This window comes from Astatotilapia calliptera, chromosome 5, assembly GCF_900246225.1.
Source record: "Astatotilapia calliptera chromosome 5, fAstCal1.2, whole genome shotgun sequence".
NCBI lineage: Eukaryota > Metazoa > Chordata > Actinopteri > Cichliformes > Cichlidae > Astatotilapia > Astatotilapia calliptera.
Window position 1 is genome coordinate 34,430,967 of NC_039306.1, and position 16,591 is coordinate 34,447,557.

The 16,591-nt window shown below is 40.8% G+C and overlaps 1 protein-coding gene across 1 annotated transcript in view; it reads right to left on the minus strand.

Annotated features, from left to right (window-relative positions):
• efcc1 (EF-hand and coiled-coil domain containing 1) overlaps positions 1 to 16,591 on the minus strand; it is a 20,393-nt gene continuing 3,802 nt past the window's right edge. Inside the window, exons 3-8 of the mRNA XM_026169044.1 lie at positions 4,812 to 4,960; positions 4,228 to 4,363; positions 3,691 to 3,847; positions 1,479 to 1,637; positions 930 to 999; positions 1 to 768 (exon numbers count right to left, since the gene is read on the minus strand). Of these exons, the coding sequence (XP_026024829.1) occupies positions 635 to 768; positions 930 to 999; positions 1,479 to 1,637; positions 3,691 to 3,847; positions 4,228 to 4,363; positions 4,812 to 4,960 (805 nt within the window). The 3' untranslated portion in view covers positions 1 to 634. The remainder of the gene's footprint in view (positions 769 to 929; positions 1,000 to 1,478; positions 1,638 to 3,690; positions 3,848 to 4,227; positions 4,364 to 4,811; positions 4,961 to 16,591) is intronic.

A 16,591-nucleotide genomic window follows, 5' to 3' on the forward strand; every position in this document is an offset into this window, starting at 1 on the left:
TACATTTTCTATCCAAATTTTTATTTATTGCTTAATAGTCGCAGATGACCATGTCAACACAGTTAGATACAAAGTGGCTAATGATCCCACATTATCTCCCAACACGGAGGCATCCTAAGGGCTGCAAAATAAAAGCATGTGTGGTCTCCTGAGATGGTAAAATACACTGTAGATTGCATATTTCTCTACAGTTTGTGTAGCCTATCATCTTTTCAGCTTATTTCATCTTAAAAAGCAGATGTGGAATGGTTATGTCAGAGGTTGAGGTTGACCAGCAGAGGTTGAGTACTATGTCCTGTTAAAGTTAAACTCACTTCTGAATTTTCACATTTACGTATCTTTTGTGAAAAAGTTCAAATGAAACAATTTTTTTTTTTTGCATCCTGAAAGTTTATGTGCAATAGAAGCTTTTAAAAAAATCTGTGAGCATGTATTTCAGTTATATGTAATAAAGCTCTTTGCTACAATAATTCTAGATTAACATCCCTTTATAGATACAGGGCAAGAGGCTTATAATCGCCATAATATAATACACTATACACATCAATCAGCTTCATATATCAAAACTATTGAGCTTTCAGTGTCCTCCAAAAAGACGCTTGCATTTTCCGAAGCCAGCAGGAGGCAGTCTTGTTTAGCAGGAGATGATGAGGGCATCAAGAGACTGCTGACTGTGTGTCTTTTCCAAAGGTCTACCAGAAGACAGAATCTCACAAGCAGTAAGTTCATGATAGAGGGCATTGAGCACCTCCAGAATATGGGCCTTGCCTGTGTTAAAAACAGAACAGATGTGATATTTCTGAGGAAGTCACATGACAGGCCATTCAGTTTATTTCCATTTAACTCCCTCCCACAAGTAACTGTAAATTTTCATGGTTTCATGTCACAAGAGTTGTATTGATTTCATTGGGTGTGTGAGGTCTACTAACCGTGCTGCGGGTCGCTGCAAGACTCCAGAGTGCTGAGCAAGATTTTCCCGAGAGACCTCCGTGAGACGTTCTGAAATCAGCAGAGAGCCAGATGACAGAATCAGGTGCTTAACAGCCACTTTCATGAGAAAACTGCATCTTGTAACTGCAAAGCTTTCACATATGTTTGACAAGGGATAGTGCAAACACAAAAGAATGTATAAAAACCTCAACAGCACAAAGCTGCCTTTTATTTTGAAAACATTCCCAAGTTAATGTCCATGTGGAGAATTTGCCTGTAGCAAGGAAAATGCTTTCTGTTTGTTTTCCTATTTGATATCTGACCAGAACAAATTAATTCCAGTGCGCCATCAGTGGATATCTCTCAACTATCAACCCTGCAAATGATTTTCATTACTTTGAAATTCAGTTCACATGATGGATTGAATGCTTGTTTGCAAGATTTTCCTGCCTTAAAATGAATTAAAAATATTTGAATATCCTTACAAAGTCAAAACGTCCTTTCTAAATTTATCTCAACAATTAAAAAACCAAAACCTTGTGACTAACCAGGTCTCTGAGCTGCTGGAGAAGCTGCAGGATGTCCACGAGCTTCTCCTCCACCAGAGACAGACGGACCCTCTCTGTCTCCAGCATCTGCAGCTCCATCTGAAGCAGCTCAGTCTCCTCAGCCTTCTGCTGCAGCTCCTGCATCAGGGAGTCCTTCATCTGGAAGACATGGCACAAGAACCAGTTACTCCTGGCATCAGAATCAAGAATCACATTGTGAGTTCATCTTAGAAGAACATCTGGTCTTTGAAGACATCCTTAAATATAAGGACTTTCATTAACACTGATTTGGTATTAAAGCATTTTCAATGGCAAGACAACGAATGGAAAAATTGCAGTTAAAATTATTATATATTACAAGTAATGAATGAACATGTCACCCAGTACAACAATGAGGCTAACTAACAACTTTTTATTTTAGGTCTGTAGACCTCCAGTGCTTTTGATCCACAAGATGTGAGACCACTTCTTTGTTAGTTTTGGACATAATTAATTATGTCCAAAACTAACAAAGAACTAAGGTTAATTATGGAGTTCCACAGGGTTCAGTGCTAGGACCAATTCTGTTTACATTATACGTGCTTCCCTTAGGCAGCATCATTAGAAGACATAGCATACATTTACACTGCTTTGCTGATGACACCCAGCTCTATCTGTGCATGAAGCCAGATAACACACACCAATTAGTTAAACTGCAGGAATGTCTTAAAGACATAAAGACCTGGATGGCCGCTAAATTTCTGCTTCTTAATTCAGATCAAACTGAGGTTATTGTACTCAGCCCTGAAAAGCTTAGAAATATGGTATCTAAGCAGATTCTTACTCTGGATGGCATTACCTTGGCCTCCAGTAACGCTGTGAGGAACCTTGGAGTCGTTTTTGACCAGGACATGTCCTTCAATGCACATATTAAACAAATATGTAAGACTGCGTTCTTCCATTTGCGCAACATCTCTAAAGTTAGAAATATCCTGTCTCAGAGTGACGCTGAAAAACTAGTTCATGCTTTTATTACTTCCAGGCTGGACTACTGTAATTCATTATTATCAGGATGTCCAAAAAACTCACTGAAAAGCCTTCAGCTAATCCAAAATGCTGCAGCAAGAGTCCTGACAGGGACTAGAAAGAGAGAGCAGATTTCTCATGTATTGGCTTCCCTTCATTGGCTTCCTGTTAAATTGAATTAAAAATCTTGCTCCTCACATACAAGGTCTTGAATAATCAGGTCCAATAATGACCTTATAGTACCATTTCACCCCATTACAGCACTTTACAGTATTTAAAAGTAGAATGGGAGGCAGAGCATTCAATTTTCTATGGAACCAGCTTTCAGTTTGGATTCAGGAGACAGACACTATCTCTACTTTCAAGATTAGGCTTTAGCATTTCTTCTTCAGCCACCTTTCTCACTCACTATGTGCTAATACACTTCTCTGCATTGGATCATACTTGCTATTAATCTCTGGCTCTCTTCCACAGCATGTCTTTATCCTACAACTGTAACTGTAAATACATTAAAATTCAACCCATTTTTGTAGGTTTCTGTAAGAAATGTTAGTCCCTGCAGTGCACCTTTACGTCATGGTGTATTGAAGGACAAAGGTCTCACCCCACACATCCTGCTCATAAACAAAGCCTCGCTGTCAGGACTTTGTTTGGTTTGAACTTTTCCTCTCTGAGTGCTGAGATGTTCTGGGAACACATTACATCACGGTTCCCCTTCTGCCTGTCTTCCTGTGTTGTGAAAATACCACTCGACTGTGACAAGAGGGCTTTAAATTCATTATATTTTTTTAAGTGTCATGGAGCAACAAAGAGGGGAGTGTTTCTGTGGTCGGCTCCAGTGGCAAACAGCTGCAAACACACCCACACCCAGAAAGAGGGAGGCGTGTCTGTGTGTGGGACGGCCTGGTGGTTTGGTTAGGTGGAACAAATTTCCCACGTGTGGGACTAATAAAGGTTATCTTATCTTAAGTTGAAGGATTGTAGCATTAGCTGTGGTTTAGCCTATGAAGACCTCCACTTTCAGAAGAACCTTTAGCAGTCATCTCTAATCTAGTTTCACACCGTGCAGAGCCACAAAAAGGCTTGGGATTGAAGGCAAGCAGAACAATATCAATAACAGAACCTTTCATAGAAATAGATCCAACAGAGGGCAGGTGGCACCACAGAAACCCACCCTAGGGTGAGGAATGACAGAGTTGGGTTGTACCTGGTCCATGTTTATCTCAGCCTGGCTTTCCTTCAGCTCCAGCTGCTTATGCAACCTGGTCACTCTCTCAAGGAGCTCCAACACAGCACTGCAGCTCTCTTCGCTTCTCGAGCTCCCGAAATTAGACATTAACTTTTTGAATGCCTTGTCCTCGCACCTTATTAAGGAACATATAATAGAAGATGGAAAGTCAGTCAGACCGACCCACAAACTGTATACAAGAGACGGACATGGACACTGTGACATCACCTTTTGGATTGTGGACCTTTTTTTTTTTAGCATTGCCATGATTGAATAAGGTTGGATTTTCCTGAAAACTCCAGAGGAGCATTTACTGTCAATTACAATATAACTATGATGTTGTTTTAACTGTCTGTTTAATTTAAATAGAACCAAACAGAAAATCATTCATTCATGATGAATAGAAAGTAGTGACTAGCAATGTTTACTGAGGTAACAGATTAAGACTTCCATAATCTAACTTATTCCTGCAATCAGATATATGATATATTTTATGATAACATGAACATGCAATACCTTTCCCCACAGCAGGATAGCCTGGCTAAGATCCTCTTCACCTCATCCACTTGTCTCTGTTGATCTCCAGTCCACTTGTCATCTTCTTCGTCAGAGGCTGCCTGGCCCTCCACTGACCGAAACAGCTGCTCCTCCACTGGACAATACATACAGTACATAATTGTTATCATCATCATCATCCTCACCAACTGTTATTGCGATCATTGCAAAGGGTATTAGCCAGAGGTCTTCATTAACAAAAATTAATTGTACAGTGCCCCCCCCACTCTTAGCAAGTACCTGCCAGCAGTAGACTGTGAGGGTTCTCTCTCTAATATTGCAGAGTTAAGCTTCCAGTATAAATATATATGTTAGTTGGTGCTACAGGTACAAGTGAATTAAAATGTGGTGTAGTTTGTTGCCTCAAAACAACATAGGCGTGTATAAGCATATTTAATGAATATGATGACCACTTCAAAATGGGGTAAGTATTACCTTACCTGCAAGCTCAGTATTTATTTTGCTTAGACTTGCATTGAAGCTCATACATGAGTGGCTAGTATCAGAAAAAACATTCTGTACTTTAATATTCAATATTGTCTTACTCTTGTCTGGAGTCGTTACAGCACATCCTGTCGGGGAACAGCGGTCGTGCTGGGTATCCAGGCAGCATCTCTGTCCTGGCCTGCTGCTGACACTCAGCTGCTGCTCTGCACTGGTGCTGCCTGGGAGTTGTAGTTTCGACACTTCTGACCTGAAAGAAAGCGCTGCGAGTTCAGCATTTTTTTTTGCAAATATAGTCACATGTGCTGCTGCATGTAAGCTGACAGTGGCCAAAGGGGCTAAAACCGCTCGTCACATTTGCACAGATGAGAAAAGTTCCGTCCAAACCAATTGCCAACATCAAAGAGAACATATCATGTAACACAAGGGAGTGTGTATTACGCCACATCTACAACCGCCATGATAATTTTATGGAGGCCTGTGATGCTGTACGCCAAATCTGGGTGGGGTAATTGAAGCCAGACATTGTATCTTTAAGGCATTTTTACAGTAAAGTGGGTCAGTGGTAGAGAGCCACTCTAAGTGTGCAGGAGTTAGCAGGAGTTTGCAAGATGTGAGGTAAAGCATGCAAGACTTTTAAGTGCAACGTTTCTTTTGATCTGCAGAGGAGAAGATGTGTAAGACCTTTAGTGTATATTTCACATATTTCCTCATGTCATGATCACATTCAAACATTCCCTCCTGAAAAAAAAAAAGACTGAGGCTGAGTTTGGGCGGATCAATCGTTCTGTAATGGTTTGAATTTTCTAGGCTTCTTCTGCTGTCTGCTCTTTTGTGTTGGGGGAAATCCGATAGGGGGCCTTCATAAATCACAGAATAAGTGTTTCCAGATGATGATGTCTTGCCCAAGAAAAAAAAAGCAGAGAGAAAATCTCGGAAAGAGTTTCAGCAGCCTAACTCTCTGAAAAAACAATTAATTTTTTTAAGAGTCACAGAGAACTCATGCTTATATCCTGTTGGCACAAGGCAAACCCTGCTGTAAGATGACATTATGCTCTGCATCTGTGGATTACTCTAGCTTTGTGCAACACTGGAGAGAAACCACTGAAGTCACTTGTTAACTTTAGCAAGATTTCAGGCAATCAATCAGAGAGTCGTGTTTAAGTTATAGAGGGCGCCACGTTGGAAGAAAGAAGGAGCAGCTGTAGTCACACCAGCACAGACAAGAACACACACAAAATTCAACTGGTTGCTGTGGAGACACTCGGACTCTTAAGCAAAACGGTGGAAGGCTTTTTCAAATACAGACTTCATGTGACTGATTGCACTTTAATTGGCAATGGTTAAAGGGAGGCTAACAGTAGGCCACAGCCGCAGGATCAGGACTTTGATGTTAATATAGTCAGCTAGCAGGCTGCATCCACAAACTACCCATATAACATGCACCGACATCAATATCTCCTATTTAAGTAACTAAGTAACATAGTGATACTGATACTAGTGGAAGTAAGGCTTAACAGGCAGCTAGCTGCAACTGCTTGTGAGGACATTTGTCAATAAAAAGGAGACACCCTACACTCTATCTGAATTGAGTTACTAAAAAAAAAAAAAAAAAAAAAAATTATATATATATATATATATATATATATATATATATATATAAATTAGGGGTGCAACGATACACAAAATTCACGGTTCGGTTCGATACTTTGGTGTCACGGTTTGATATTTTTTCGATACAAAAAAAATGTTCATGCCTTTTTAATTTGTCATTTATTAAAATTAGAAATATATATTTTAACTCAAAAGTACAGTTTTTAAATTTATTGTTGCTGAAACAAAAGTAATTAAAAAAATAAATATATCTCAGGGCTCTCAAAATTTCAAAATCCCTGGTAGCCCTTCGGGCAGGGGCTCTTCAGTTTTTGGTAGCCCAAAATAAATTTAAGTAGCCCGAATAAAAAAGAGAGCAATTTTTTGATTGATGTTTTGTTTCCTTTATAATATTATACATTAAAGTATAATATTGTAAAGGAAACAAAACATTAATCAAAAAATTGTTGAAAAACAAATTACAACATTGTATAAAAATTACAATCATCAACTCAAATACTTGGTTCTAATTGAACAGAAATTTCTATGAACTGAAAGATATTGCAGACTGAGCAAAAATGCATTTCTTGCATTTCTCATGGGTTCTAATGGGGGCTTTCTTAAAATGACTGGTCCCAGTAACAAAGGCGCTTGTCGACTCAGAAATCGAGAGAAAGCCAACAACACACCCGGCAGAACATTATGTTATTTACACGGGTGCACATAAGTGGTCCGCATGTGCGCATTCGCTGTCAAAATAAAAGACGTGCACCAGATAAGAAGTTGCAGCGCGCGTTTGCGTCCATATAAAAAGAACTGTTTTTGTCCGCTAGAGTGGGATTTTCACAGCACATTCTGCACCACATCTCTGTGCGTTCGTCATTTGTTTGAAGCCAGCTCACCTCCTGCAACCACTTTTCCGAGAATACGCGCTTCTTTTGTGGTTCGGACTCCTACTGACATTTCTTTGGAGGTGGAGGAACACCAAAGTAATTGCTTAAAGGAGCTTCTTCGACATCTTTAAGAGTTCTAAACAAATGTCTGTCCTCCTCCAGAAAATCTTATGTATGCAAACACGTGTTGCAACTTATCTTGTGCGCGTTTTTTATTTTGACAGCGAATGCGCACCTGCGGACCACTTATGTGCAGCCCTGGTTATTTAGCTCGTCATATTGCAGCCACAGAAATTATTTTGTCCATGAAACCATAAAGCTGCACTTTCTTTTTGCCTTATAGTCTGATTTGTCATAACTTTTCCGTTTTGTGGTAAGCTTTTCTTTGGCTGTCACTTCTTCACCCTGACCTCTCTTATTTGGCTCAGCAGAACTAAAATATATATCCTGCTGCTTTTACACACGCACTCACATAACGGTCAGCGATTCTCTGTGCGATCAACCTCTCATATGTTTAAGCTGCGGGAGATTTCACTTGTCATGTTTGCGTAGTAAGCTAACGATTGATAAGACGATGTCAGAGGAATTGGTGCACAAATTATCGTCACTCACCAATCAGTGCTGTCGCTCTCTATACACAGTTCGCATGATTGCAAAGTGAAAGCAAAAAACAAGCGCAAATTCAAACGCGATTTCAATATGTCACATATTGACAGTGGCTCACCGATGCCAATGACATAATTACCCAGCTACATTTCCGAAAGAATGCAAAAGCATTGACATATATTTTTCCTTCCTACAATAGCCCGACGGGCAGGGCAGAGATAGATTTTGGTAGCCTGACTGAAAAAATCGCTAGCCCCGGGACGTCGGGCTAGCGATTTTGCAAGCCCTGTATCTGATTGAGGAATCACTCATCTTTGGAAAAGAGAGTTTATTACAGAGAAATGGCTCTTTCCAAAATAAAAGCTATACTATACGCTTCTTCTGGGCTATATTCTCAGCAGCATATTGTAGCGGGTCAGGGCAGTTATGTTTTGTTTATGTTGCCATAGTGACGGGTGACGCCCTCTCGCTGCGACGGTGTGTCCTTCCGGGGTCAGAGGGCGCCCTGTGTGTTGTTGTTGTTGTTGCTGTGCGGTTGCCGCGCTGAGCAGTTAGCTAGCGGCAGTGTTCTTCTGCAGATGTCAATAAACGGCTGTGCTCCCTGGCTAGCTCACGGGAAGCAAGACCAAACGACACCTCCGTCTCCTCCTTGTCTGAGCTCGCCACATTGGTGTCAGAAGTGGGATGATGGTGGCACCCCATGTTCTGACCCGAGTGACTTTTCCCCCGCCGGTCGTGACCGGCCGGTGCGCCGTAAGAAGGCACCTGGACATTTGCAGGACTTTGTGTGGGGTAATGGGGTCGTCGGGGACGACTGACCCCTTAGGTGGGGGCTATGTAGCGGGTCAGGGCTGTTCGGGGTTCTGTTTGTACAGTTATGTTTTGTTTATGTTGCCATAGTGACGGGTGACGCCCTCTCGCTGCGACGGTGTGTCCTTCTGGGGTCAGAGGGCGCCCTGTGTGGTGTTGTTGTTGTTGCTGTGCTGTTGCCGCGCTGAGCAGTTAGCTAGCGGCAGTGTTCTTCTGCAGATGTCAATAAACGGCTGTGCTCCCTGGCTAGCTCAGGGGAAGCAAGACCAAACGACACCTCCGTCTCCACCTTGTCTGAGCTCGCCACAATATTAAACATATCAGGTCCCCATAAGGAGAATCATGTGCTAACGGCTGTCTAAATGACTCGGCTAAAGTTAGTAGCATGCTTGTTGTTTTTGTCTTTGCACTAGGATGATGTTGGCGTAAATGTGCAGTCATATTCGTTGTGTTCCCACTAGTGCTGTCAGCGTTAATCTCGTTGAAATGACGTTAACGCCACAACACGGCAATCTCCTTTAACGAGCTACCCCTGATCGCCCCGTGCTTGGAGCTAGACGGCCAACACATTAACGAGCTAACTGCGCTAACACTAGTTCCCACCCATGTAATTGAGCATTGCGTGGCACATCCAACATACATGCTTATACTTTAGTCCATGACGCGCTTACCTTCAGGGTCATACGTCACATGAAAACCAAAATAATTCCAAACGCCAGATCTGAATGAGGGTGGGGGAGGTTCAGTTTGCCATGTTGCAAGGAGAGCTTAACTTCTGTCTCGCTGGCTTGCCCTGCGCTCTTCCTTCTGACGATGCTGTCTGTGTTGAGCGCTCAGTGGATCTGCGCTCAACAGTGCAGCCTAGGCGGAGTAGTCGAACGCAGATTCACTGAGCGCTCAACACAGACAGCATCGTCAGAAGGAAAGTTGATAAAATAAATTACAAATTTTGTATTGTTCGATACATATGCGTACCGAACCGAAAGCACTGTATCGAACGGTTCAATATCGATATGAGTATCGTTGCACCCCTAATATATATATATATATATATATATATATATATATATATATATATATATATATATATATATACATATATATATATATATATATATATATATATATATATATATATATATACACATATACATATACATATACATACATATACATACACATACATATACACACACACACACACACACACACACACACACACATAAATAAATAATAGTACTGCCATAGTAGCTTCATTTTCAACTCTGGAGGTTACTGCCTTGTTTCCCAACATTGAGGTTGTCTGCTGTGTCCTGACTGTTCGCCTGTCCCTCTTCTCTGTTTCCCCAACTTTTGTTTACTTCACTTAGTTTGCATCTGCATCTACGTGTGCCTTTTCAGGCGATTTATTCTGTTTAAAGAAAGCTTCCATCACATGTTTTGACAGTGTTTGGTGGTGGCAGTGCTGAATGTGGGAATTCCAACTGGATGAGTAGAGACACCTGAAAGGAGTCCAGGCAGACGTCCCAGATAGTGGTTAGTCTGTGGGATGCAGCAGACATAGTCAAAATTTGATCAGCAATTATTCTTGTCAATCGGCCAGCATGGATGTGTCTGACCTGCCAAAATGAAAAATAACTATTAATGTGTTTTGTTGAGAGGCAGAGAAGGAAAAAAAAGATGCTGCAGATTTTATTATACAGCACTGTGCGAAGGTTTTGAGGCATTTTTTTTATTTTTTATTTCTTCAGACTTTATTGGGATTTTTTTCTTAAGCAGTACTTCTCCAGACTTTCTGAAGCTGTTTCATTGTTTTTCTTTTGACACCGTTTTTCACTCATTTCAGTCAATTGCTCTGAAAATGGTGAGGTACAATGTTGTTGTTTTTTTACTTCTGTTTTGTTAAGCCACTTAACACTGATCTGTCCATCATTAAAACATAAAAAGGTAACAAAGTCAAAGGATGAATCAGTGTTGTATCTAAGAAAACTGTTAATAGCCTGTCACAAAACACATCATTTGTTTCCATTTCTTTAGGTGAATCAATAAAACATGCCAAAGACAACACAGTTAGACAGAAATAACATGGTTTGGACCAACAAGGAGATTCTCAAAGAGCTATTAGTTGAAAATTTGGAATCTCTCAATATGGTGTGCACCGTCCTTATAAGAATCCAGTGTGGATAACAGTAGAAGGCCAAGAAGAAGAATCAGCACTAAAAAACAAACAAACAAAAACTATCTACAGTAGATGAACAATATCCAAAAGTCTTGTCTGTAAGAAGTAGCTACAAACACCTGATATAGGAACCGAGAGACACATTTGGCCCTTTGGTTGATCCATCTACTGTTCACTGAAGCCTCACTGTGGTCTCAGTGACAGTTAAGAAACAAAGAAAAGAGCTGAGGTATACAAAACTGCACAAGGACTGGACTGAAAATAAGCTGTAACCAATTTTATAGCGTAATGAACTCATATTTGAAATTTTTGGTTCAAATCATCGTCATCAGTATGTCTGGAGGAGGTCAGGAGAGAGTGTCTACAGGCATCTATAAAGCTAGCAATAGAGTTCAGGCTGTATTGATGAATAAAGGTGGTCATACCAAATACTGATGTATTTTGCTAGTAAAAATTTTCCTAGTAAAATAAAAAACAATAAGTGGTAACGTGCTCAAGATGTGTGAACAGTATTGCATGTGGGGAAATTCCAGTGTTTGAAAAAATAATTTCACCTCATATATTTATTTCATCTTAAGAAATATTATTGGGCTGGCAGTCATTTGCAGAGATGGTCAGTAACAATTTCAAAAAGCATTACTGTTGTTTACTATAACTAAACGAATCTACAGTATGTTCTTGGCAGTGAAAAGGCTGACCATTTACTACTGCACCGGTACCCAACAGCAGGAAGCAAATGTCCAAACTGACAGTGCATGGCACCTACATTCATGTCAAACCAAGACACCTCTCCCACTTGCTGTTCAAAATGTAGGTTTATAAGAGGCAGCGAGTCAAATGAAAGTTGGCTTAAATGGAGTGGAAAGTGGTGTGTTGCAGACAGAGGATGAATTGAGGGCCTGTACCAAGGCCCAGTAAAACACAATAAGGATTAATTTGAACTATCAATCACACAAAGCTGCTCTAGAAGGACAAAAATCTGGGGCACATGTCCCCTTTAAGAATAGCTTTTTTGTCACTTCATAAGAAAAAAGGAGAAAACAGAAACAAACTGAGGTCGTGGGTATGGTATAAATCAGCTGGAGAATCAAGGCAGAATTTAGTCATGTACATCTGCTGGAAACTTAAAACAGACTTTATCATTTTGGAGGAAGTACTCTACAAGCGGGACCGATAGAGAGGCTGATCAATTTCTCCTTCTCACTCTCTTTTACCAGATTCATGTATCAAAAAGCACTTTCTGGTTGATCTCTAGCCAAAATGAAATTTAGACCTGGAACGAGCTCATAATGTTAATGTGGGAAATTCAATAAAGTACATGTATGTGCCAGGAGCAACAAATGCATTTATAGAGCTACATGTATTATTGATTTGATATTGACAGTGAAAAATGCTCTTTTGTTGGAATATAATATACCCTAATTATCATTGATCCCTAAAGACACACACACACACACACACACACACACACACACACACACACACACACACACACACACACACACACACACACACACAAAGAGTTTTACTGTGCTATGTCATGACTTTTGTAATTAATAGCATCCTGCACTGTATTAGCAAAAGCTGAAAGCCATTCTTTCGGCTGGTGGGAGGTAGTCCAGCTGCTTGTTGTTAGAGCCAGGACACCCAGAGTCCTCCCTGTGTTTATTACAGCATGGCGCTGAAGTGAACTTTTCATCAACATAACCTCCCCTCCCCCATCATCGTCGACCTGCCTCCACTCCCACGAGAGCAGTTTCCCTTTTTCAGGTGTCATCAGTCAATGACAGTCCGCTTTCCCTGCAGGTTAAAACTGAGGGCACACTGTAAACCTGAGCTTGCACTTGAAGTTTGTCAGTTGTCGATGCCCTGCAGCTTGACAGGGAAAGGCGAGGGGGCTTTGTTTACATAGCTGACGGTTATTAATCAAGTCCTCTTGGGCTGCCCAACAATGTGCTGGTTTCTGGGATACAAATAAAGCACTTCTAGGGATCAGATTATTGTTTTGCTCTAGCTGAGAACTTAATCCAAAAACTAATGGCTGTAACATTTACAGAGGGTGGTTAAACTTTCCTTAGCAAGCAAAGTGCAAAGAAACCTCTAAAGTCAAACAAACGACGGTATTAAAAGCAGAGGGAAGTTTTAAAGGGAGAGAAGTCCAGTGAGGGTGGGTGGCGCACGCCTATAAGATATTTTGTGTGCCATGTTTTTCTGCTGATGTCAGCATACCTCCAAACCAGAGAGAACAGGGCAGCACTTCAGCGTGAAAATGAGTCCACTTGGCAGTGTGGGGCTTTGAAGGCTGCTCAAGAACTACAGCGAGATAGCAACAGCAGAATGCCACAGGTCCCAGACATCCCCAAGTGTGTTTTCCACATTATTTAAAGGGTAGGAAAGCCATGGCAGCACCTGCTCCCCACAATGTTGCAGCTCTAGAGCTGAGGCAGATAAATGGTATGCTAGACCCTCCTCTTCTTTCTGCTCTCAGGCACCATACAGAGAGCATGAAAGGGCCAGGAGATTATGCCTCCCTTGGGGCCTGGCTTCAGATGGCCTGAGGTTAGAAGAAGCCAGCAAATGAAAGTGAGTGAGTTTTAAACTTGCACATGTAGTACGCATGTGCTTGGTATGCTTGCTAGAAATCCCTGGACTTTATAAAGTGAGACACCTGGATCTACATGACTATTAAAGGTCAAGAAGTTTTGAATAAAAAGCAGCCAAAGTTCACTTTTAATGACTTATTTGCACTCTCTGCTTCATGTCTTTTCTCTGGGACTCGAAACTAATGAACACATCTGTCCCTCTCACTTTCGTCCCTTGCAAAAGTGTCCGTCATTTCATGAACAAACAGCTGAGTGTTTGCTTCTTCCTCCAGATGGTAAGCTTTCCTCCCCCCCCTCATCTCATTTTGTTCCTCTCGCTGTGCTTCCCATTGTCTAGTATGTCTGGCCCACAGAGCTCTACACACTGCAGTGACTGATTTAAGCTCAGTTTGACTCCTGGAACTAAAGAGCACAAACTGAACCAAAAGTAACAAATTTATATCATTGCAGCTGCACCAAGACTTCTCCAGAGATGTGCTTGATCAAGTCCTCCTGAGGGTGTGGTTCCCACTTGAATCTCAGCCTCTGCTCTGTTCTCGCATTCAATCCAAAGTAATGGCAGACATGTTATGCAACAACACCCACGTAACGATGAGCACATTGGACCTCTGCTGGGATACTGATGGAAAGTTGAGAAGGGATTTTTCTAGAAAAGAAACTTGTATATCACTGAATGCTAAAAAAAGAACACATGAAGGAAAAGTTATAAGAAAGCCTAATAAAGGAAAAGGCTACTTTTTCTGAAATGCGTATTGGCTTCGTTACCATGGATAATATTAGAAAGACTGGTATTCGCTCTCATGACCATTCACTGCATAAATGGTAAATGGCCTGCATTTGTATAGCACTTTTCTAGTCCATAGGACCCCAAAGCGCTTTACACTACATTCAGTCATTCACCCATTCACACACACATTCACACACTGGCAATGGCAAGCTACATTGTAGCCACAGCTGCCCTGGGGCGCACTGACAGAGGCAAGGCTGCCGGACACAGGCGCCACCGGGCCCTCTGACCACCACCAGTAGGCAAACTGGTTAGTATCTTGCCCAAGGATATTTGGCATGCAGCCAGGATGCAGCCTGGGATCGAACCACCGACCTTCTGATTAGTGGCTGACCTGCTCTGCCACCTGAGCTACAGCCACCCCAAGTACCCAAGAGATAACTAAGCTCAGCATACCATGCAAAACAAAATGTAACGTATTGGCTAATATGTTGCTGTGTTTCCCACAGATTGTTAGCATTAAACAGCTAGCGGTAAGCTTACAACATTGTTGATGTTTATTGTACTAATATATGTTTATTGTATTAAAATAGTATCTATATTATAATATTAAAACAAAATAATGTTTTTTTAGATATTTCCCTCTGTGTACACTGGTTACCCTTTGCTAAGCTAACTTGCACTTGGTTTCATTCCATTGTTCTAGACAGTAACTTTAATATAATCACAAGTATTATATAAGTAAGTAAACTGACATGACAAAAAAAAAAAAAAAAAAAAAAAATTGTTAAACTACTGAAAAAGTGTATTTATTTTAGCTCATTTCTCTATTAAGGACTTCCTCCAGAACGCTGCCTAAAGGAATGGCAGCAAATTCTGATAAAAGTAAATAAACACAGGTGTAATTAGTATGTAAAAAGAATGTGCAGAGTCAATCAAGGATGAAGAATTGATGAATTAGTGGAACAATTTATTATTACTTATTATCTTTGACTGTGGAAAGCTGGTAGTCTTAGTTGGTCAAACGTTTTTTTTAAAAAAAATTGGTGGATTAATGCTTAGAAGGATGTGCGTTTTACATTTTCTCAGGTAAATTTCCTGCTTATTATACAAAATATGGCTGATCAACCCTTTCAGCTGATCAGACTGTAAACCCATCTTACTATGAGAAGTTTCTCATAGTAAAATCTCCTCAAATATCCTCATCTTTATAAGCTTTCTTCAAACTCAAAGCAGTCTAAAAAAAAATCAGTTGTTGCCCTGTCAAGTTAAGGTGAACACTATAAGGATTCATCATCATAAGGATGTGTGATTATCTGGTTCTAAATTGCTTCTGCTGTACCTTTCCTACGGCTCTGTAGCAGAATCTCTGAAAATCCAGCAGCGTCAGAGATAATCTTATTACTTGTCACAGCATTTTAGAAATAAGCCGTGGGGATAAAGTTATAGTCAATCATTTCAAAGACCTATTTTGCCTGTCAAAACATATCATCTGTGATATTTCAGACAGCAAATTGAAAGAATCATGATTTTATTTTAAAGAAACATCATTTTGATGAAAGACATAAAAGAGCACCAGAAAGTTCTCACATGTTTCTTCTTACTGTGTCCTTGGATATATTGTGAGCGAGCAAGCTTTGAGGCTTTCGTTGAGAATAGGGGCTTGGTTGCTAAGTTCCATAGGTTGGGGGTGCCTATGTGCTATTGCTCATGTGGGAGCAGAGTGAAAGAAGTGAACAAAGATTGATGAGAACGGTCAGTCTGTTCAGGCTCCTACTCAATGGAACTCTCTCTCGCCTTTGTGTTATTGAATTATTCGCCATTAGGGCATCAATGGAGGGGCAGTGAAAAGCCTTTGAAACACAGTGTGCATATATTAGCAGTGTTTAGGGTTAAAAAAGGAAGGGCACCTTGGCTGCTAAAAGTGATTTTACCTATATATGCAGGTAGGAGTGAAGACTTTAATCATACAGCTCTGGTTGTCCATGACGCTATAATAGCAGCATTATGTAGACATTACAAGCATTTAGAGACATCTGCCAGACCTGCAGACTTGATTACATGGTTGCAGTGGGGACAACAGACCCAGAGATAAACATTAAACCAAAGGCTTTGTACTTTAAAAGTGCAATTACACCCTTACTTCCACCAAAATGAATAGTTCCCAACAGTAGTGGAGCTCAGGCAAGACTGACCTGCCACACACGAAGCCTCATTCAATAAACTCAAACACAACAAGACTGAAAATTGGAATAGTAAGGCCACATCAAGCCTTTATAAATAGCATGGGAGAGCTTTCCAGGCATGAAGCCAGAGGTAAATAGAGTCATTTCAACCTACTGTAGGAGGAATTATAATTCGTTATGGTTGATTCTCGCCACAAAGGCCTTTCTAATGCAATAACGTGCCAAAACAAGCCCTTGCTTCTCATGACACTTGCTATGCTGGGGGTTTAACAGCTGGTTGAACC